At 43.2% G+C, this 21,681-nt stretch overlaps 1 protein-coding gene across 1 annotated transcript; it reads right to left on the bottom strand.

Annotated features, from left to right (window-relative positions):
- Positions 1 to 760: 760 nt before the first annotated feature.
- Positions 761 to 3,248, bottom strand: znf438 (zinc finger protein 438). The gene is made up of 2 exons (XM_030774986.1): positions 1,600 to 3,248; positions 761 to 1,352 (listed from the first exon to the last, which is right to left on the bottom strand). Exons 1-2 carry the CDS (start codon positions 3,237 to 3,239, stop codon positions 761 to 763), a joined length of 2,232 nt encoding a protein of 743 aa, XP_030630846.1. The 5' UTR covers positions 3,240 to 3,248.
- Positions 3,249 to 21,681: the final 18,433 nt, after the last annotated feature.

The following is a 21,681-nucleotide window of genomic DNA, read 5'->3' on the forward strand; positions in this document are numbered from 1 at the left end:
CAAGAGTAGATACTGAATGTTTTAGTCATACTTGTTGAAAGATTCCAGGTATTATTTAATGAATGTTCTACACATTGATTTGAAGTTTGAGTGTGTTTTGGTATGCTATTGAGAACATAATTACCATATTTTTTTTATTTTTTACATTACATTTGGATGTACCTTAAACTGAACCTTCTCAAAGTTTCCTCAATTTTGGTAAAGTCATCCTAAAACAGTCCATATCAGTCAAACTGGCTTTAACTTTAATTTCACTACGTGTGATCCCATCAACTGTCACCAGGAACGTACTACAATTATCATTAACAGTTTTGATTGGCACTAACATTAGAAACATTGACTTCCACTGAAGGCTACTGAGCCTCTGGAATCAATTCAAAGACAAACGGGTGCCATTACAACGGTGTGGAAAGAAACTTTAGTATGTCCATTAACAATGAGTTAATAGGAACTGTGCCTTTTGGCTTCCTGATGTAAAAACATCTGACCTTGCTTTAAAAACACTGGAACACATGAGAACAAAAACAAAAAAAACAACTAAGCCATAAATTAAAAAAAAATATATAAAAATATCTTTCATCAAAACAAAACAGTGCAACAACAAAAAAAATAACAACCTGATAGAACAGAAAAAACAAACAAAACATACAAAAAAAAAAAGTGTTTCATCATTAGTGGATTTTAATGTGTGCCATCACAAAATTGAGCACCGGTTAACACACATGTTAGATTACGGGTAACGATAGCCATTTAGGCGGCACTAGTTTGGGCTAGGCATGGGTGTGTCATCATTCTCCCTCCCCCTAGAGTCCAGGACATCCCACAGTAGTGCAGGATTTTCACAGTGGTGTCTCCCCCTCCAGTGCTCTAACACGTCCTGCTTACTGATAAAGACCTCGCTACACAGGATGCAGTTAAAATGTGACCCTGTTTGGAGTATCACGCTTTTATGAGTGACGCCCGGGACATGCTCCCCTTTCTCCTCTCTGCTGTCGTCCTCTTCCTCCTCTTCTTCGTCTTGGCTCTCCCTCTGGTGGTGGGAGTGGAGGTGCCGTTTGAGCTTAGAGAAGGAGAAGAACTCCTCGTCGCAGCTACCGCAGCGCACCAGGTTGCGTTTCTCGTTGAGCTGCCGCCAATAGTGCGCGGCGTGTTTGACGAGCTCATCCTCGGCCTCCCGGCCCCCACGCAGCGCTCCCTCACGCAACCTCACCTGCACCTCCTCGCCGTGCACGTACAACAGGTGCAGCTTCATGTCGGCAAAGGTGGGCGTGATGGCCTGGCAGCGGCCACATTTGATCTGCAGCTCCACGGGGTCAACGCGCTCCGACGCCTGTTCATCTGGATCTGCTGACCTATAGATGACAAAAATAACAGGAAAAAAAAGAGAGATTTATAGTGTGTGTGTGTGTGTGTGTGTGTGTGTGTGTGTGTGTGTGTGTTTGTGTGTGTGTGTGTGTGTATGTGTGGGTCAGGGTGCCCATCTGAGTAGGTTGGATGCAGTATGTGGCTTTGTGCACCGTACATGTGCGTCTTTGCCCTTCCACCTGTATGTGTGCATCTGTATTTCTGTCTGCGTGTGTGTGAATTACTCATACTCACCCTTCTACAGGTGTATTCTCCTCATGCTGGCTGATGGAGGGCTCCACTGTAAGTATGACTCTATGTACCTCTCTCAGGTGGCTGAAGTAGACACCCACATAGCCAAAGGCCTTCTCACAGAACTCACAGCGGAGGTTCTTCCTGGGCCTACCTTCAGTGTGGTGCAGTTTCATGTGTGTGCTCAGACTGCCTGAGTGAGCATAGGCCTTCCTGCACACCGGACACACGTACGGTCGCAGGTTACTATGGCTGTTCATGTGACTCTGCAGGTGGTGTTTAAACTGAAAACACCTACTACAGGTCGGGCAACGGTGCAGCGGCCGACTGCCGGTGTACACAAAACCTCCACCGAGGCCAGCGACGGTGCTCCTCTGACCTGGGGCCCTCGCAGGAGTAAAGTCTGACTGAATTTCATCCAGGGGCTTTCCTGAGATCTGCTTTGCAATGGATGCCTCCTGGTCCAAGCTGTCTGGGGTTGAGAGGGAGGGTAGACTCACTAACTGTGGGATCGCAGTTTCCATCACCAGCATGGGCTTGGGGCGGATGGTGCGATACTTCCTGGAGATGTCCACGAGTTTGTCTGTGGCGCCGGCTGGAGGTTTCTCAGGCACGCGCCTTCGGAAGAACGTCAAAGATCTCTTCTTTCGTGCCTCAAACATAAGGATGTCCTCCATTGTCTTTCTCTTCCTCCCCCGCCTCTTACCAGTTGGTTTCTTAGTCTGTGCTGTGCCACTGTTGCTTGTGTTTTCAGCTTGAGTCTTGTCAGTGAGGTCTGCGGCTCTGGTGAAGTTGGTTTTAGCCCTGTTTGGTAGCTTCTTTTCTGTGGACTGGGTATTGGAGAGGCTGGCTGGAGGTAGAAGGGAGTTCTTCACCTTGGCGTAAGGTAAGATGGGCAGCTTGCCTTTGGGTGGAGAGGGGATAATTTGCACGGCTTTGCTGAAGATAGCAGGGGAAAGAACCGTGATGGCACCACCTGGACCACCGGGCTGGTTTGTCATTGAGTTCCGGTCTTTGCTCGTTTGCAGTTTGGCTGGTGAACAATTGTTGCCAGCGGTGACGATTGGGTTCTTAGGCCCTTGAGAGTAACTGAGGTTCTGATTAGAGTCAGTGTTTCTGTCACCTCCCTGCTCCGTCTGTGAGCCTGGATACAGAACAGCATTGTCAGGAAGAAGGGTTGCAACAGAAATCTCAGATGAAGCTGTAGGGTCAATCAGAAAGACCTTTTCAGACAAGGAATCTGGACTCTCGGTCGACTCAGACGGTTTAGTTTTCGCTGCTGTTGCTACAGATGACCGGGCCCGTGTTGTTACGGTAATCTTGGCGGGACTCTGCCTCTTATTACTGACCTTTTCCTGAGCACTCTTGCCTCTCATTGGCTGATACCTTGGTATGGGTAGTTTTAGGCTCTTCTGGACTGGCTGCTGCTGTGGTGACTGCGGCAGTGCCACCAATGAGAAGGTGCCTTCTTGTCCAGCCACTTGCATGAGGGCATAGTTCTGAGCAGGCACGAGGATGGACTTAGGGCTGACAGCTGTAGAAGCTTCTGGAAGGGCAGAGGTGGGCTGGCAAGAAAGCACAGTGGGGGATTGGACCACTGCTGGTGCCTTGGGGGCGATGCTCCGAAACTGAAGACCCTTCATCTGGGATGGGGGTTGTGTATCTCCTGTCAAAATAAAAAGATATGCTTGTAATTTAAATCAATCCTTAAAAATAAAACTAAAATAAAATTACGTAAAAACGTACTGGAACAGACTATAAAATTTGTATTTTGTTTACAACATTTCGCATCTCAAATAAATGAGAAAAACAAAGGATGACACAAGACACAAAGCATAAAAAAAAATACTGCATTCGCAAAAAAAAAAAAAAAAAAAAAAAGAAAAAAAAGAAAAGAAAGAAAGTCTCTATCTGTCTCTGAAAAGCCCCATGACTTGTTCCTAAACTCCAGTACACACACACACAGACACTACCCCGGGGCACAGACACAGAGCTCCCTTTGATTTGGACTCAGTATCCAGCTATTCTTCATGCTGTGGCTCACAGGGGCCCATACCCCTCATGTGCTTCTACATACTCTCTCTCTCTCTCTTTCTCTCTCTCTCTCTCTCTCTCTCACTCACACACACACTTGCTTCCTGTATGGATAAACCTCCATCAGAGCATGAAAGCTGCCCAGGGGCAGGGGCTTTACGACATGAAAAAGAGTTACAAAAACCCACAGAGAGTGCCACACACCACACACACACATACTCCAGTACAGGCCTTGACAATCAACAATACACAGATGACCTAGCTTTAACACCCCAAAAATAAGGTTTATGGTGTCATCTATAGTGTCCAACACACAACCATGAATTTCATTTTTATGTGAGTTTCAGAACACACTTTAGAGTACGATATGATTTACAACTATACATCATAACATCTGAGAAGGCACAATGTTTGATTAAAAGGGTAATGGAGCAGTGGAGTTAACAGTAACTGAACAGGATTGGTCACACTTCAGTTAAGTGGATTATGTATCCTGGCTTCAGTTTCACATGAAGTAAAAGAGGAATAATGCAGACTGTGAACCCTGTCTATGGCATAGAGGGTAAAGGCATTGTTACAACAGGCTGATTGTAATAGAGCCAAATTAAAAAAAATATATATACAGCCCACTGGATGATTACAACTATGATCACTATACATGGTAAGCATTGTTGTCCTTAGCAAGCTCAGCACCATTCCATTGGAATAATGGTAAAAGCCATTGATAATAGGAAGACATGGCAACCTTAGACTAGAAGTGCTCAGGAGTAGGAAAAAAAGGAGGGAATTAGGCCAAAAAAAAGACCCATTGTTAAGGTTTGAGGGTCAAAACCTGGAAGAGTTGTGGATGGTTCGCTTATTTTGACAGTGCATACCCTTGGCACCTTCTCTAATTCAGCCTGTGAAATACTTTGACTCTGTTTGGATAACTGACTCCAGCTCAGCTGTGGATGGAGCAGAACCTTAAACACAGTCACTGCACTGGGATGACGTATGAGAGGACACTTCCCAACTGAAACTCACAAATTGTAATTTGAGAGAAAATGAGTTCAAAGATAATGAAACATTCAAAAAGGAGGAGGAGAAAGATGAAGCAAGTATAACGTTTCCCTGTAAGAGACAAGAGCTGAGAGACTGGAAACAGCTGGGTTGGTAAATTCCCTCTTCTGTCTTCAGTGGCCTACACACACACACAGACACACAGACACAGATTCCAGAAAGTGTGTGTGTGTGGGTGTGTCTGAAGTGGTAGCATCTAGTTTGTCATGAAAGTTGATGCTAACCATGGGATATGTACCATATTACCATATTTATCACAAAGTTTCAAAACTGCACGCATGCAGATTTCATGACAGAACAAACGTGCATACGGTCACAGTGAGCCATGCCTAAATAACCCTTCAGTAGAATGTCTGCAGAGGGTTCGATTAGGCCACAGTGAGTGCGTACTGCTGCCATTATGATGCCAATGTTCTTAAGGGGACAAAAGTGGAGGGGTGTTGGAAGAGGATGCTAGTGTTACCTCTAGAGAAGAGCAGGGGGTTATTTAAAGAGAGGGACGGGAGATTTATTTTTAGCTCTATTGAAAACCACGGTGAGACAGTGCAGCATCATAGATAGATTAAAGGGTGAGAGGTGAAAGGTCGGAGGTGAAGTCTGGTGTTTATGCCAGCTTTGAGGTTATGATCAGGACACACACTGAGTGTGTGTGTGTGTGTGTGTGTGTGCGCGTGCGCGTGTGTTTTGGCTCACCCACGTGTAAAGGAATGTGCTGAGGAGGGCGATTGAATAACGGTCAATGGGTCAGATGAGCTGTGCTGGTCACAGAGATGACCTCCTCACAAATAAACACAGAGCACTACCCTTAGCCATTAGCTAATGCTCACATAGGCACAGAGTCTGAGAGCTGTGCATGTGTCGGTGTTGTCTGGGTTTAATCACTGCCACACATTCTAATGACAGTATTCTAACAACATTAAGTGCCATTCCAACGTCTTTACGTACTGCATCTGCTGTAACAGTGTGTTAAACTGGGAAAACTCAAAGGATGTGTGTGTGTGTGTGTGTTATTTCAGTGAGTTGGCCCTAGTTGTCTGTTTAAGACTTTTCATGACCCATCTTCAGACACAGCAGCCCTTCTATAACAGAGACAAAGAGAAAAGACATTTGTTATCTAATGTCTAGACTAATTAAGATCATGTATTTAAATTACAGTATTTCATGCTTTGTTACAGTGTCTCTGCAATTGTATAAAGTTGTTCTTTTTGTCTGTCTCTCTTGCTATCTCAACCAAAACCAGGGAACATTCCAGACGTCATGCAGAGAGAGATTAGAGCAAACACATAGTTAGAAAAACAACAGGAAAGGGAGGAGGGAGAGAGTGGAGGTGAAAAAATGGAGTTGAGAGAGAGAAGGGGAGAGAGAAGGAAAGGAAAAAGGGTGGGAGGATGATGTCGAAGGTGTATAAGACACAAACCTTGTGTGTGTGTGTGTGTGTGTGCACGCGTAATCAGACTTCTAGGTGAGTGTCCTCGTCTGTGGTTGAGAGATAGCAGCTGGTGTGTCTCTGTATGTGTGTGTGTGTCTGTGTGTGTGTGTTGGGAAGGAGGATGTGTGTTTTCAGCAGTGGGTCGTTGTGTGCCCTGCAGGTCTGAGTGGAGATGAAAGGTCTGGATCAGCAGTAGATAAGAGGGGTGGACACACAAGGGAGGCATGGACTCAACCTATGTATCTAACAGTCACAGTCTTAGTGACCCATCAGCTATCCCCTACACTCACACTCACACACTCACACACTCACACACACTCACACACACTCACACACTCACACAAAATCACCCCTCGCACACAAAATCACCCCTAACTCTTAAAACTGCTTGTTTTCATTTTTCTCATTCATTCCATGTCCTGTACCTTTTCTGGTTATGTAGTGATTGTGACGCTATCCTGCATGAATGCATGGGAAAAAATTAAATGAACTACGATAGGAATCAGAGATAAGACCAGCTTTTAAACCTTAGTTGTTAAGCCCCACTAAGCTAAAGCTCTTCCAGAGTTTTCCATGAGATTTTTTTTTCCTCTGGAAATCCCAAGACTTGGGATTGAATGTACTGTATGTGCTATGAAAACAACCTTTAATGTTTCATAGGTGAGGGAGAAATATTGAATAATTTCATTATTATTTTCACTTTTTTCCACAAGATTTGTCTTAGAATTATCTGTACTCAGTGGTTTTTCCTTCGATGCATATTTTACTTTTACTGTGGTTAAGAGGTATCTTCTATGGTGCAATGTCTGTGTGTGTGTGTGTGTGCGTGTGCACGTATGTTTATTAAGGTCTCTTGCCCCTCTAAGGAATAGGAGAAAACGAGATCAGTGTTTGTAGGTCCCTCAATGTATATATACATATTTCTGCTCAGAAATACAGGGACGAAACAGCAAAACTTTACCCATGAACAGATACAAACATACATACAACAAGCAAGCGTGAGACACACACACACACTCACACACACGTATACATCCAAATGCATGGGTCTGTGGGGGCACGCACACACTAACACACACATGTACACACTAACACACATTATGGTACTTCAGACAGGAAGCAGAACCAGCTGTAATGTTATCTGTAATACGCACAAACGTACACATTCCTAGAGTTTAACCCACAAGAAACACACAAAAAAACAATTAAAACACAGTATTACATACAATGCACACATTGTTGTTAGTGGCCATCTAATATCAATCAATATGGGCAGGAAAGCAAATCTGTTTCACTTTCAAAACTACAGGTCAACTTGTAAACACATGTATAGATCAATTAACTGACAACAGACTGTAGGAGTAAACAGAAAAAAACCTCGATAAGAAATGTAAGTGACTAAAGAAAGACCAGGATTCTGTCATACACTCTGCAGCTGATAAAGCTGATTATTTCTCTTTCAGTCTAATATATTATTTTACAATATCTAGTGAGGCTGACCACAGTTATGAAAAATATAGTGCTCTGTTCCGTTCCATTCCATTCCTCTACCAACTCCGGCAATATTCCAAATGACATTCGGGAATGGAAATATTTGCCAGTGAAATATTGGGATCTACGATTACATACGGTTGCAAAGAGAATAATGTATAAAAGCTCAGAGACTGAGCTAGTCAGATATTTCTGGGAATGCAGCATGGAGCCGCAGATAACAGTGTGTCATAATTCCTCGCGGCAGTGATTTTTCCGGAAGACTACGCGCTGAGGACACTCATTTCCCCCATCCGGCCAAGACAGGATGCCGTAAATTTTAACACTGAACTTTGACCTTGGGAATGATAGTTGCCATGGGCAACAGAGCGAGTATCCCCTCTGTGTCGTTGTGCGTTATGGTCTGACAGGAAGTGTGAATATCGAAGCTTAATGGTGAGTCTGTCAGCACGCTTAGGTGATGTCACCACCGGTCGCAGGTCAACGGAGAATCTCAGTGACAGGAAAAAAAAAACTCAAAAGATTACCTCCCTCTGTGTGTTTCTACATAATTCATATGTGGATTATGCAAAATAAAAATAAAACTGCTAATTTCAACTTATTGAAATGCAAATTTTAATTTGTGTGCACTGAGTTTTGTATGTGTATGTCTGCGTGTATGACTCACCGGTCTCTTCATGTGTAAATCCGTTAGTGATGGAGACAGTTTGCAAACTGTAGCAGAAGCTGAGGTCAAAGAATCTTGAACTTTTGAATTACAGATCCTTCTGAGCAGGGAATTCAAATTGGTGTCAGGGCTGGGAGCATAAAAATATGGTGCATGTGCGTGTGCGTGTGGGTGTGGATGCGTGTGTGTTTGTGAGTGTGTGTGAATTTGCTCCCTAGGCAAAGAGTGTGAGTCACCTTGCTGAACCTTTAAATGACCTTTATCTGCCTAGTATGACATTTGTGATCATAAGTAGGGTGTTTCACAGAGAACAACAGTGCGATGCGACATTCGTTCTTTCTGCCTCTTCTTCCCTCTTTCTCTCTCAAGCTCTAAGTTTTCTTTCTTACTTCCACCATGCCTCTTTACTTTATTAAAACTGAATCTGACTTTTTTCTCTCTCTGTCTTCTATCTTTTCCTCAGTACCTGTGTGGATTAAAAAGCACCAAGGTGCTAATTAAGCAGGTTCAAAGCTGTTAATGACAGAAAAAAGAAAAAAAAAAAGATAAACCAGGAAAGAAAGACAGAAAGAGATGAAGAACAAGAAAGGAGGAAAACCCTGTGGAAGTTTCTTCACTAGATGAGTGCAGAGGGAGGTGAAGGATGGAAGTGAGAGAGAGAGAGAGAGAGAGAGAGAGAGAGAGAGAGAGAGAGGGTGAGACTGGGGGACTGTTTTTCTCCAGCCTTGAGCCTTTTTCAGTCCTTTCATTTTTCTCGAGTTACATAAGGACGGTGTGGCGGACAGGGAGTCAGCCCTGTTTGATATGTACATCTTTAATGTTAGTGAGTGTACGAGAGCTATGGCAGATCAAAGCCACTGTTGATACCTCCTAGCTGTGTCCTGATCAAGCCCTGTTGACTGTACAGAGGGGAAAAAGAAATGTCAGCTTACTTAAATGCAAATGTGTGTGTGTGCGGCCCAGTAGAACTCTGTAAAGGATCGGTGATTTGGCCATACTGCGGCGGTTACTGTGATGTAGAACACTGTTACACATCACATGTATCCGTACGCACGGGTGCACTCACGCACTAACACACACACATGCGGGCACACGCGCGCGCGCGAACGCACGCACACGCACGCCCACATACGAACAGATGATAGCATAAACAAACACACACATTCCTATTCACCAAAACACAGCTGACATATGACAGAACAAAAGTAACAGGAAGACCTCCTGCGTTTGCATTTGTGTGTGTTTGCGTGTGTGTGTGGTAATATCTGCAGTGACAGAGACCCCCTGTTGCACACCCACCTACCCACATACATGCGCACACACACAGATGTGCGAACACACTGAAAGTACAGCTGATTTCATGTCATCTCTGCTGTAGAGGGATTTTATTTCCTCTCAGACTCAATCTTCATTTGATTTAGGACGTGTTTCAGAATTCTTTTCCTAAAACTCTATCTGAAATAACAATCATTCAAATTAGAAACCAGATTGAGTGTCATGTGTTGTGATGTGTTATTAAAACGATCAAGGGGAAAAAAAAAAAACTCATCGTTACCCAACATAAACACTCTCTTACCAAACACACATTTCCCAACCAATGCAAGCTCAGGGGCTTGCTTTTTAGAAGAGAGAAAGATAGATCGGGAGAGCGAGAGAGAAAGACAGAGAAGGAAAGACAGAGAGAGAGAGAGAGAGAGAGAGAGAGAGAGAAAGAGCAGCTCCGCACTAATTTTTGCAGCTGTTCCCCCTGGCCCCTGATGAGTGTTGGAATCTGGGAAACATTGTCTGGAAAGATCAAAGGCAACCTTCGCAGTAATTACCACGGTTACCAATGGTAAAGTTGCTAAATTAAGCAGGCTTCAGCCTTCACTCATTTAATGAGAAAGTTCTCCTCTCGCCTCGTTTGAGGAGGTATTTATATGCCCACAGAAACCCAGTGAGCTGGGCTGCGTGATTTGTTGATTGAAGCACTTGATGTAGTTGATCATTCTCCATCGTTCCTTGATTCATTCAGTAATGATCTGTATCTGCGTATACAGCCTGTGTACAGAACTGATTAAGACCTTTGGAGGCCACACGACAGTAATCCCAAACCTTTCTACGACATTAAAAACCAAATGAATGATATTGTAAAAGCAATACACACAGCATTGGCTCAAAAGCGCCTGCTGACAAATTTAAATTGGACGAAGACTAAGACAGAGCGGGAGACGCTTTATATTTTGCATCCTCACTTAAGCTTAAGGTATAATATAAGCATTCGGGACATGCGGAAGAACGCCTATTTGACCAGCAAACAAGGCACCGTCTAAATTTGCATCTACGCAGATGATACGCTGTTCTGGGTGTGGGTCTGGAGGAGAGACACTGTCCATCGCAAAGCAAAGACTGCTTATTGAGACGAGTGTTTATTTTGGAAAATGAGGTTTATGTTTGCGCTGAGGGAATATTCTCACGTATGTGCTGAATATGATAGGACTGAAAAGTCAAACGGCAGAGTAGGATTTTGAGGGGAAAACACAACGATGGAGACAGCTGTCTGTTTACATAAGGAGGTCAGTGGTTGCACTGGGAATTCCCATTTCTCTCTGGAGCTACTGCTAAACTGCAACTGGGATTTCATGCTTCACTCTCAATGTCTTTGCAAACAAAGACAAAATACATATAAAAAGATGCACCGGGGTAATTACTCACATTAGGCCAAATACTAAAACCTACATTTCTTACACATTAAAACAAATTTTAAAAAATCCTTATGTGACATTACTATCGTTCCTACGAGTTGCGATGTTTGGATATGTTTCGCTGCTAGTCGAAGTTCCGTAAAGTAGACCAAACAGTTCCAAACTGAAGATCCCTCACTCACCTCACCAAAAGCTTTATAAGCTCAAGTAACAATTAAAGGACTGTTAACTTATGGGTTATTGACTATTACAGGATATTGCTATCTAGAAACACCTGGGCCATCCAGTCTTATTGAGTGTTATAATCAGTTTCAGGGCCACTGAGAATGCTCTTACCAGTCAGCCTAAGTCTTCTCTCTTTTGACTGTCCCTCTCCACACTTCCTTTCTCTCTCTTTCTCTCTTCTCCTCTCTCCTCTCTCCCTCTGCTCACCTGAGACAATCAGGGAACAAACGACAAGCTTACAACACAGCTTCAAAAGCATGGATACAGACTGTCATATCAGAGTACACGCACAATTCTCTCTCTCACTCTCTCTCGGTGAGAATGATATTAAATAAATATAGAGTGCTCCTTCAGGTAAATTATTCATCTTACACTCCTGAGCTGCACTGAACAAGCTTGTTAGAGCACCTCCTTAGTGAAAAGAGGGAAAAAGGAAAGAGAGAGAGGGCGAGAGAGAACTGGAGGCATTAGTCCACCTGTTTGCTCACTCAGCAGAACAAGGGCTACATCTTCAGACTCTCTGAACAGCCCCTCACAGAGCAAATATAATGTACTATGACATATCCATTGTTTCACAGTGAGACTTCACTCACACACACACACGCACACACACAACCTCATGCTCACTACCTCACACACACACACACACACACAAGGTCTAATACTCGTTGACACGTAGATAGAGCCAGCATGCACACACAAATACAAAACACACTCACCTACATACATGTAAATATGACATAAATGCATGCACTTATATAAAGCAAAGCAAACACGTTTTTAAATACACACACACAACCAAACTCATGCACACTCACCTACATACATGTACACACACACACACACACACACACACACACACACACACACACACACACACACACACACACACACACACACACACAAACAGAAGAGGTCTATAGCGGACACACAGAGTATTATCTCTCTGAATCTAGCCTGTGAATAATTGATGCTTTGGGTGAAAGGGTGTGATAACATTAGGCTCTCCCTCTTTGTCTCTTAGATAAGACCCAGGAGCCCAATCCTAGTCCAGCTCTATGCTCTTAAGCCAAACACACGGGCTGACACACAGGGCTAAAGGCCTGCAGTCGGAGACATGGCTGTGTCATGTCAGAGGGCAAATGGAGTTAGCAGACATACTAGAAGATGAACAGATGCTTACTGCTTCAGTCCACAGCTTTTGGCTCAGGGGCGCCCAGTGACTGAACCAACCAGTTCAAACGCACAACAGCAACAAACGCCATTAGTAAAACTCTAATCTGCCTTAGAACCAAGGGGAGAAATTATCAATTTGATAAGAAGCTGTAATAGGGCCAGTGGATAGGCTTACATTATTCATAAACCATTACTAGCTCTTTGTTAATAATACATGAGCCAAAGGCAAACTCGTTTTTTAATACATCGTTTCAGATGAAAAGAAAAAAAAAAAAACATTTGTAAATCGATGCTCTATTTGCCAAGCTTCAGAAGCAAGTCTTTCCTGTTAACAGCTTACATTTTTAATAAATGTTTAATGTATCTAAATACATAAATACAGTCAATTACCTAATTGTTGCTTTAAGAGTTGACACTTGAAAAAAAATATATGCACTCAGCCCATGGCCACTGATATCCGCTAACGCGAGTCCTGATATTATAGACATGTTATAAGGACCATTAGGAGCACCCCCCACCCCACCCCTGAGAGAGACACACACACACACAGAGATACACATGCACATGCAGAAGTACCCACCAACACATGCAGAGACATACACACGCAAACACACACACACTAGAACGTGAGTGTGATCTGCCCATCTGCACCTTTGTTCAACTGTCCAGGACATCAGAAGTGATTCATTTAGACTCGTTTACAGTTACACACACACACACACGTTGACACATGCGGCACATGACAAACAAAGTGATACAGGGGTATCTGTCTGATACACCCGATTATGAATAAAAGTGGTGAAAACGGTCTTATAGCCAAACTAAGCATCCCTGAGTCATATCCATATTAACCCAAACACTTTGCACCACAATCCACTGCCAGCTATTGTTTTCCTCTCTGCCCTTGGCATTTTCATTCTCTCAGGGCAATAATTTACACGGCAGAAAAGGGCTACGCCCCCCTCCTCAATCCTGCAATCCTCAATCTCTACCACCCCCTCACACACACACACACACACACACAAGTGCCCCCTAACCATCTCACAGTGTAAACAATTACACTTCTGATTAAAGCACTCCACTTCAAACATCACACACTGTTTACCCAGCTCTGATAGAACGTTGGATAAAATACAGGCAAACGGCCAGAGCTGAGAGTGTGCGTGTGTGTGCGTGTGTGTGCGTGTGTGTGTGTATGTGCGTGCGTATTCCCACAAAGCTGTCACCACAATCACACGCATGCGTGCGTGCACACACATTTCTTTTGAAAGCAGACCTTTTTTTTTTTTTCTGCTGTGGCCTGGTGATTGTAATTACGTTTAGGCTAAATGCCATTCTGCATATATCTGGCCATATATTTTTCCCTCCCGTTAACCGAGAGCTTCACACGAGCTGCAGGCTAGACAAAACACTTCAGCCTTCGTACTTATTTATATTCAAATTAAGAGTTTATGATTAAATGCAGCTATGGGAATGACAGGACTCTCTCATTTTATTCAGGTGATGAAAACACACTCATACAAACCTCATTATTCAAGGCGCAAACACACAACCCCATACTCTGCATCTATCCATCAAAAACACATAAGTGTCCACCCCGTGTGTAACTATAGCTGTGTTCCTCTCTGGAAAAACACGTGAGGAATATTCTTGGCCGTGTATTCAAATTCAAATTAAAACAGTTAAAGAATTTCACCTTGGTGTGTTTGAGGGTTTCGTTCAAAGCAGGTGTCTTTATTGTCTTTTCTCTTCAGTTTTGTAAGGAACACAAACAGAGCAGAAGAGGTCTGTTTAGAAATCACACACAGCTGCTCTCAAATCCAAATTAGAGTCTCAGAGCTTCATTTCAGGGGAGGAGAGAAAATTATACCCTTCAGCTTTCGGCAATGCCATTAAACCCTAATTAAGAAACCACAACGATGTCATCAGTGCTAGACGTGACCATGGCACCAGACTGCGGCAGGAGGAGACCTTGTCTGAGGAGACGGAGGGAAACATGAAAGGTGCCGTGTGACAAAATGCCACTTTCAACACATACACACACACACACACACACACACACACACACACTTTCATATTCCAAATGACTGTTCATAAAGATTTGAAAATTCAAATGATTTCTGTCCATGGTAACGAATGCATTGTAAAGACCTTATGTGAGTCTGTTATGTCACTAGATGAAAAGGGAAAGATTGTGGAGAACGTGTGCTTAAACGGGGAGTTTGCATTGGGCAGCCTGCCTGCGCAGGTTTGTCCTCACAATTCACCTCATGTTGACCCAACTGGCAGACAGTCCAAGACCGTGGAGCTTAATTTACTCACCAAATGCTTTTTTTAAGGAGTTTTAATTTGAGTTAAAACTCTGTCTGAACTTGTTTATCTAAATACGTCCCGTGGTTTCAATTACATGTCATATCTTAATCTCGGTGTGGAGCTTCGACCATGTTTACTCTTCTGAGGAAGCCCCATTTGACCTTAACTGACTCCAGGGCTGGCTAAAAATAAGTAGGATGGTACATCCTGCCACCTACCCAATTTAAAGATTGTCCAGCTGTGGGCCTCCTCCAATTGCATTCTGGACTCGAACCAAGTCTTTCTTATTATATCCAGGTAAGTTATGGACCCACTTGTATGAAAGATCTAGGATAAGCTGCTCCATCTAATCCTACCTGTATCAACCATTACACATCGAAAACACAAGGCTCTCAGGCACGAAAACGAGCGCTACTATCCATGTCTACTTCTTTGCAGTTGACATCTGTGAACAACATTTTGTACTGGTCCCAATTTGATCCTCACTGGCATTAAGTCACTTTACTTTTTCAAGTACTCAAACAATGTGAGACCTCTGGTGATTCATGCACAATCAGGAGGTCTGTCCGTTCACTCTCCGAGCATTGACAGTCAATAGTTTTCATTTCCTCACCTGTGCAAGAGAGTAAAAGAGACGGGGGGGGGGGGGGGGGGGGGGGTGCTATTTGAGAACAACAGTCAGACCTGTATGATTCCCTCTGCAGTGGAACCATATATCAAAGAAAACTGCCTGAGAAGAATACTACACACCTTCTGATTCTCTCTCTCAAACACACACACACACACACACACACACGCAAGCATACATGCATATACACACACACACGTCTCTCACCTCTACCACCTTATCAATTACATCCCTACAGCATAAAAGATCAAAACCTTCATCTGACTGAAACGTATGAGGATTTTCCTTTCTCTGTGAAGATTGGTCTCTTGTCACAGGTGCCAGAACACCCCACTGAGCAGCAAATCAGCTCCAGGAGCCAAGCAGCAAACACCAGAGACTGGAGCAGAGGACAGATCACTACCGCCTGAGAGAGCCTGGCTTCAAACTCGTCGCAATCAGCCAGGAAGAGAGGAGAGGGAGAAAGGAAGAAAGGCTCGATGGAGGAATAGATGGAAGGATGAAGGAGGAGAGTCTCCTTTTAAATTGATCCCACAGAGACCTTCAAGGTTTTATGTAGGAGTTTGAATTAAGCCCCACGAAAATCATAGGACGTGAAGGAAAATTAGCACAGAGAGAGAGAGAGAAGATGAATATGCCCTCTGGCCCATGCTATGTCGCTAAGAGAATATCTGCCAGGTAGGATGACAGAAATTTGGCTATAGCTTCATCAAAACTGCTTGGGAGCAATTCTTTTCTTAAAAAAAAAAAAAATAAAAAAAATAAAAAAAATCAGGAGTTAAGAAGTTTTAATGCCCTTTGATATACGGATGAGCATATTTTAGACTGGTGAAGTTTATTAACTGACATGTAAAATACAGTTAATCTTTTACAGCAGATCATAGTTTGGAAGGTTGTGAGTGTATCCGGTTGTTTGTGTGTGTGTGTGTGTGTGTGTGTGTGTGTGTGAGAGAGTATTTCTCCAACTGCGATTTAAGTGCTTGTTAGAGGTCCTGTAGGTGGAGCAATGTTGCCCATTGCGAAACATGTTCTTTCTCCACGAGTGTGTGTGTGAGAGAGAGAGAGAGAGAGAGAGAGAGAGAGAGTTGATAAAGAGACTAGATACAGTGGCGACTCAACCATCACAAAAAGACTTGAGAAAGTCACAAAGGAAGAGAGAGAATGAAGAAAGAAAAGTATTTTCTGTCCTTCACCTACAAGTAATGTCCAGTGCTCCGCTCTCCACTTCTGCCATGCCCACATAGCACTGTGTGGCCAACTGAGTGAGAGGTACGCATGAAAACCGTCCTCTAATCTCATCTCATTACTGAGCAGTGAGACACAGAGGCTTCCAGAAGATGGCATTTGAGCTCTTCAGTTGTTGGTAATACAGCCTCAGGCCTGATGTTAAACTGCTGCAGTCAGGTTTTCAACAGCTTTACAGTGACGGATGGCCAGCACTGGACATGAATATGGAAACGCCCACATAAATTATCCAATCAAGAATAATGTCATTAAAATATATCCACCCTCACCCCCTTGGCAAACAGACGCGCTTTTCTTTTTTTTCTTTTTTTTTTCTGTGACTACGGTGTTTCTGCTGACGCAAATCTCCGTCTGAAAACGATCTAAGTTGAATCACATCATTCTTTAAATGTTTTATGCTTTTGACATTTCACTCAACCCATCCTTGCACGATCTCCAGATTAAATGAGTGTGCAAGGGGGAAAAAAAAGTGTGTCGAAGGCAAATCTGAGAGCATGATGGCTGTTGGCGATTAGCCACAGGTGACCTGACTGTGCTGCCTAGGGATTCAGCGTACTTAGCGTAGTAAACTGATTGCTGCCAAAGCAACCTCATCGTAATGGATCATTTTCAGCATGAGGGAAAGGGAAAGAAGGGAAGAAATTAGCAGTGAACCAAATCTAGGAGGGGAAAAAAAAAGAGGAGAGAGGAGGTGGAGAGGGATGGAGGGAGATCAATTTCTACGTTGAAAAAAAAAAAAGCTGACACATCATTAGACCAATGAGTGGCATGCTGTTCGGAGCAGTGTGTGTGTGTGTGTGTTTTATCTGTCGGTCAGAAGAGAGGGAGGGAAGGAGAGGGTGTGTGTGTGTGAAGCCGGTTAGCGTGAAACAATCAAAACAAACACTGAGGTGGGATGCTGCTGCCTGTGTCATGAAAATGCTGACGCATCACTTCCTGTTTGCATCCACTTCCTTGTTTTGTGTCACCATGCAGCATAAATTCTGACCATGATGAAGTTGAAGCTGATTGGATGTTGGTGGTGATGACACAGTGCTAAAAACAACACCCCCGGAGTTTTCCTTTTGTGTGACTTCCTTTACCAATAGCTTTACTTGTGCTTAAGTGTGAGCAGAAAAATGACTATGATCACGACAGAGACAGGAAAACCGGGTAGAAACATTGCCTATATTGAAAGAGAAGTATGGTGGGAGAGCTTTTAGAGGGAACCTGCGCAGGCTAAAAGGAAACCCCGTCTTCCTGGAGCTTAACCTGCGCGTTTAGTACATGTTCTCTGCACAATGGCGTTACGCCTGACCCTTCACCACCGCACGCCCCCGCGCTCTCCCGCTGGTGAACGAGAGGACAGGAACCGCACAGGAAGCTCTCAAACCCAAGGTTTGCAAAAGGAGAGAGCGGGCTTTTAAAACTCAGCCTTAGCATCATTCAGTTTGAGGAATCTCCCTGGCTGAACATACGCAGTAAGAGAACAGAGGGCAAACCTTTACCCCCATACATCCTCAGCCTGTCACTCAACTTTATTTAGCCACAAGGGGATATCCGGTGGGAGGGGGCCACTTCCTGTGTGAGCCGCAGGTTAGGTTTTGGTCGCGACTTTGTACTGCTATGGTAGCGTGCAGGTAGAGTGCAATGCTAGAGCGCAATGCAATTCAAAGGGACATGTGTGTGCTATGGTGTGTTAAGTGCACAGCAACTGAGATGTAGAACACTGTACAAATGCAAATGCTAGAAATTCTGCAAATGCATTTAGAAAAGCAGAGAAGTAACAGTTCTCAGGTCTATAAACACATGCATGACAAAGTGTGCTATAATGTTCTCAAGTTAGGGTTAAAGACTAGTACTGAATGAAAAATCCCAATAACATTTTGACAAGTGATTAAGTTGTGTCACTGGGTTATGGTTTTCCACAGACAAACAGACAAACACTTTTTTTTTTTTTTACAGTGTCACAAAGTAGCGCCACGCAGGTATAGACTGATAACTGCAAAAAGTGTGAGAACGTAAGTATAACTTGTCTGTTTCATCAGTTTGTTTGTATGTTTGCGAGAAATTGGTACACAGCTCCAGAGTTTCCTGAAGATAACACAGTCTTGCCTTTTCTTGGCTCTTGGTGAGCTGCAGAACCTGGAGATGATTAGCACTCCTTGGTCAATTAGTCAGACCTGTACTCAGATGGTGAGCGTTACAGGGCTAAATTTAGCCTGGCTGGGCAGGACTGCATCTGGGTCAGGTCCAAACAAGACCAGCATGTTTCTTCCCTTCTGTCCTGATCTCAATTTTTAAAGATCTGAAGCGTTTGCTTTAGATGGGTGATCACTGAATGCAATTAAATCCCTCAGGGGCAAACGGAGATGGTATTGAGGGTAAGGAAGCGTGGGAAAATACCCTTTAAGAGGGGGAAGAAAAAAGATGAAAAAAAAAAAAAACCAAAAACAAACTAGGATTATGAAGCACGATCAAAGTGCATCTTTCTTTAACTTGGAGTATACATGAGCTTTTGCTTTTGCTTTGTTGGAGAAGTCAAAAAGTGCTGATCACAGAAATTCATGATGCTGTGCTGGGTTTCTCTCTATTAAAATGGATGAATCCAGCAATACATTAAAAAAAAAAAAGTCTATTTCATGCCTTTCATTGCAAAAGGCATCAAAATATGTTCTACAGAGCTGAGGACATCCTGAGTCACTCCACTGAAAACCTTTCAACCGGATTTGTCATGTATCATGTGATGGTGTGGAACATTATCAGCAAAATCAATCAAAAACTACTTCTGCTGCGACAGCTTTTCAATTGTTGTCATAGGAACAGAGTCCCTGTAGCAAGTGACACATTCAGCAACCAATGAATAGCCTACAAATGCTTAATCCTGTTATGAGCAGTAGAGTGATGGAGGTGCTAGCAGTCTAGCAATAGCCCCCTCTGTTCAAGCCTTCAGCTCAGATCATTTCCTGTGATGGAACCGCAGACTCTGTGAGTGGTCATGACAATAAAGCCTTGATCATAAACGTGTGGCTAGAGCTCCTGAGAATATTCTCAATAGCTTAGCAATGCTAAAAATCCATTTTGAACTATCACTTTTGCCTAAGCGCTCTTGAGGGCAAAAACACTGCACAACAGAGTGTTTATAAAATAAAAAAAAAAACTTTCACATGCCTATGATCAAAGGTATGCAAAAAAAAAAAAACCTGCTTTCACCACCAACATAGTAAAAAAAAAATGAAAAGAGGAGATGGAGTGATTTTTATCCTTAAAAAACAGGAGGTTTCGCCCACACACTCACCTGGGACCCCTCTTGGCCAGTGCAAGGAAGCCAGGAGGTTATGGGAGCCTGGGAATGTTTAATGTGAAGAAAGTGATTCCGAAAGGAGCCAGAGCAGAGGGAATTGGACAGGAAACATGGAGAGTAACCCTTTCCTGCCTTAAGAGTGTGGGAGAAACATGAGGGGAAAAAAAGAAAGTGAAAGAAAAACAAGGCATTAAGGATTTGACTTATTTGCACTCTAATGCAGGAATGGAGACTTGTCAGCCTGGGTAGGAAAGCTTGCAGGAAGAAAGTGTCTCTGTTCAGCTCATATAGTGCACAGTGAATGGAACGCCTGGTTTGAAAGTAATCATCATGGGGAAATTTGACCCCTGAAAGCCTGATCCAGGAACAGTTTTGTGCCATATATCATACTGAACCAGAGTCCCAGGGGAAAGAGACCGCTAACTAGCCTAAATAGGCAACGTCTTCTAACACTGCTATTTGATCTCAATTCCCTCTTAACGGACTGTGAGAGTGAGAAAGAGAGAGAGAGATAGAAAGAGCATTGAGAATTCAGTGCTTTTTATATTGATTTGATATAAATATATCAAATAAATATTATTTGTGCTGCCTAGAGACTTGAATCTACCTTCTCCTTTCACTTCCCACTCGGAGAAGACTTCTACCCAGTGTAGAACATGATCAAAATTACACAAGACAGCTCAGGAAACAGAGCTCTGCTTTTGTAACACGCACAGTGAACACATCCCTACAAACTCCTGCCTCAAGTAATCCTTTACATTCTACAACCGCTGAGAGACAGAGAGTGAGAGGGAGGGAGAGACAGAGCGAGTGAGAGAAAGAGAGAAAGAGACAGAGAGAGAATGAGAAGGAATAGGAGATGGCCAAATAAGACGTAACGGAGAGCACAAATTTTGAAAATAGACAGAACGAAGGAGAGTGATTACAGTAATCAGACGTACACATAAATCCTAGTAGGGCAGCATCATTGCCTCATAATATGAAATACAGGAGACTGGACTTCCAATCTGCAGATAAACCAGAACATGCTGCCCACTCTAGATGGAGCATTAGTCCACTGGCTACACTCACCCAATCCAACTGTTGATAAGGGGAGAATGTAAGGGCTGGGTAGGAGGCCAAACAAAGGACATTTAAAAGTGGATAACTCCAATTACAGAACATTATGAAATCAAAACCCAAATATTTGGCAATCAAATGAAACATTCATTTTGCTTGGGAAACACAAGTCCTGTTGCCCATTTTTGGGGAAAAAGGGAAGAACATTTAAAACTCTGAAACAGAGTGTATAAAAAATATCCAGCAAGTGGAGAGAAATATCTAAGTATCAAATTTAAAAAAAGTGAGTAAGTGATTAAGTGTGCGAATGAGTGAAACGAAGGAGAGAGGGAGAGAGTGTCAGAGACTTGCAGTTCTCACAGACGACAGCGCAGTGGAGCTTGTAAACAGACACTGTTTAATAGTGTTTTGTTAGTCTGTCATTACGCAGATAAGATTCCATTTTGCTTAGTGATGCTTCCTGTACATGAAACAGATTTGGGCTTGTTGTCCCACTGACATAACTCACAGAAAGAAATTCGGATGACTTCAAATATGTATAGCGAATGCATTATGAACAGGACTCTGGCAAGAACATTGGAGATTAGATGCAGCGTGACATTGGCTAGCTGAGTTCAACAGCTGTCTTGTAAGACTTGAAGAGGAGGTGTGGCTAATTTGTGTGTGTGTGTGTGCAGTTGAGAAAGACGAACACCAGTTTATTTGCCGTCCCTGAAAAGATTTTGATCCGAGTGATTTTAGGTTAATTGCCTGTATGCTCTATGGGATGTCACAATTCAACAGGTCAACAGA

This window comes from Chanos chanos, chromosome 5 (genome assembly GCF_902362185.1).
Source record: "Chanos chanos chromosome 5, fChaCha1.1, whole genome shotgun sequence".
NCBI lineage: Eukaryota > Metazoa > Chordata > Actinopteri > Gonorynchiformes > Chanidae > Chanos > Chanos chanos.

Coding starts and splice junctions, on each gene's coding strand:
- znf438 (XM_030774986.1), bottom strand. CDS start 3,239: ATGAAGGGTCTTCAGTTTCGGAGCATCGCCCCCAAGGCACCAGCAGTG. Junction 1,353..1,599: donor GAGAATACACCTGTAGAAGG/GTGAGTATGAGT, acceptor TGTCATCTATAG/GTCAGCAGATCCAGATGAAC.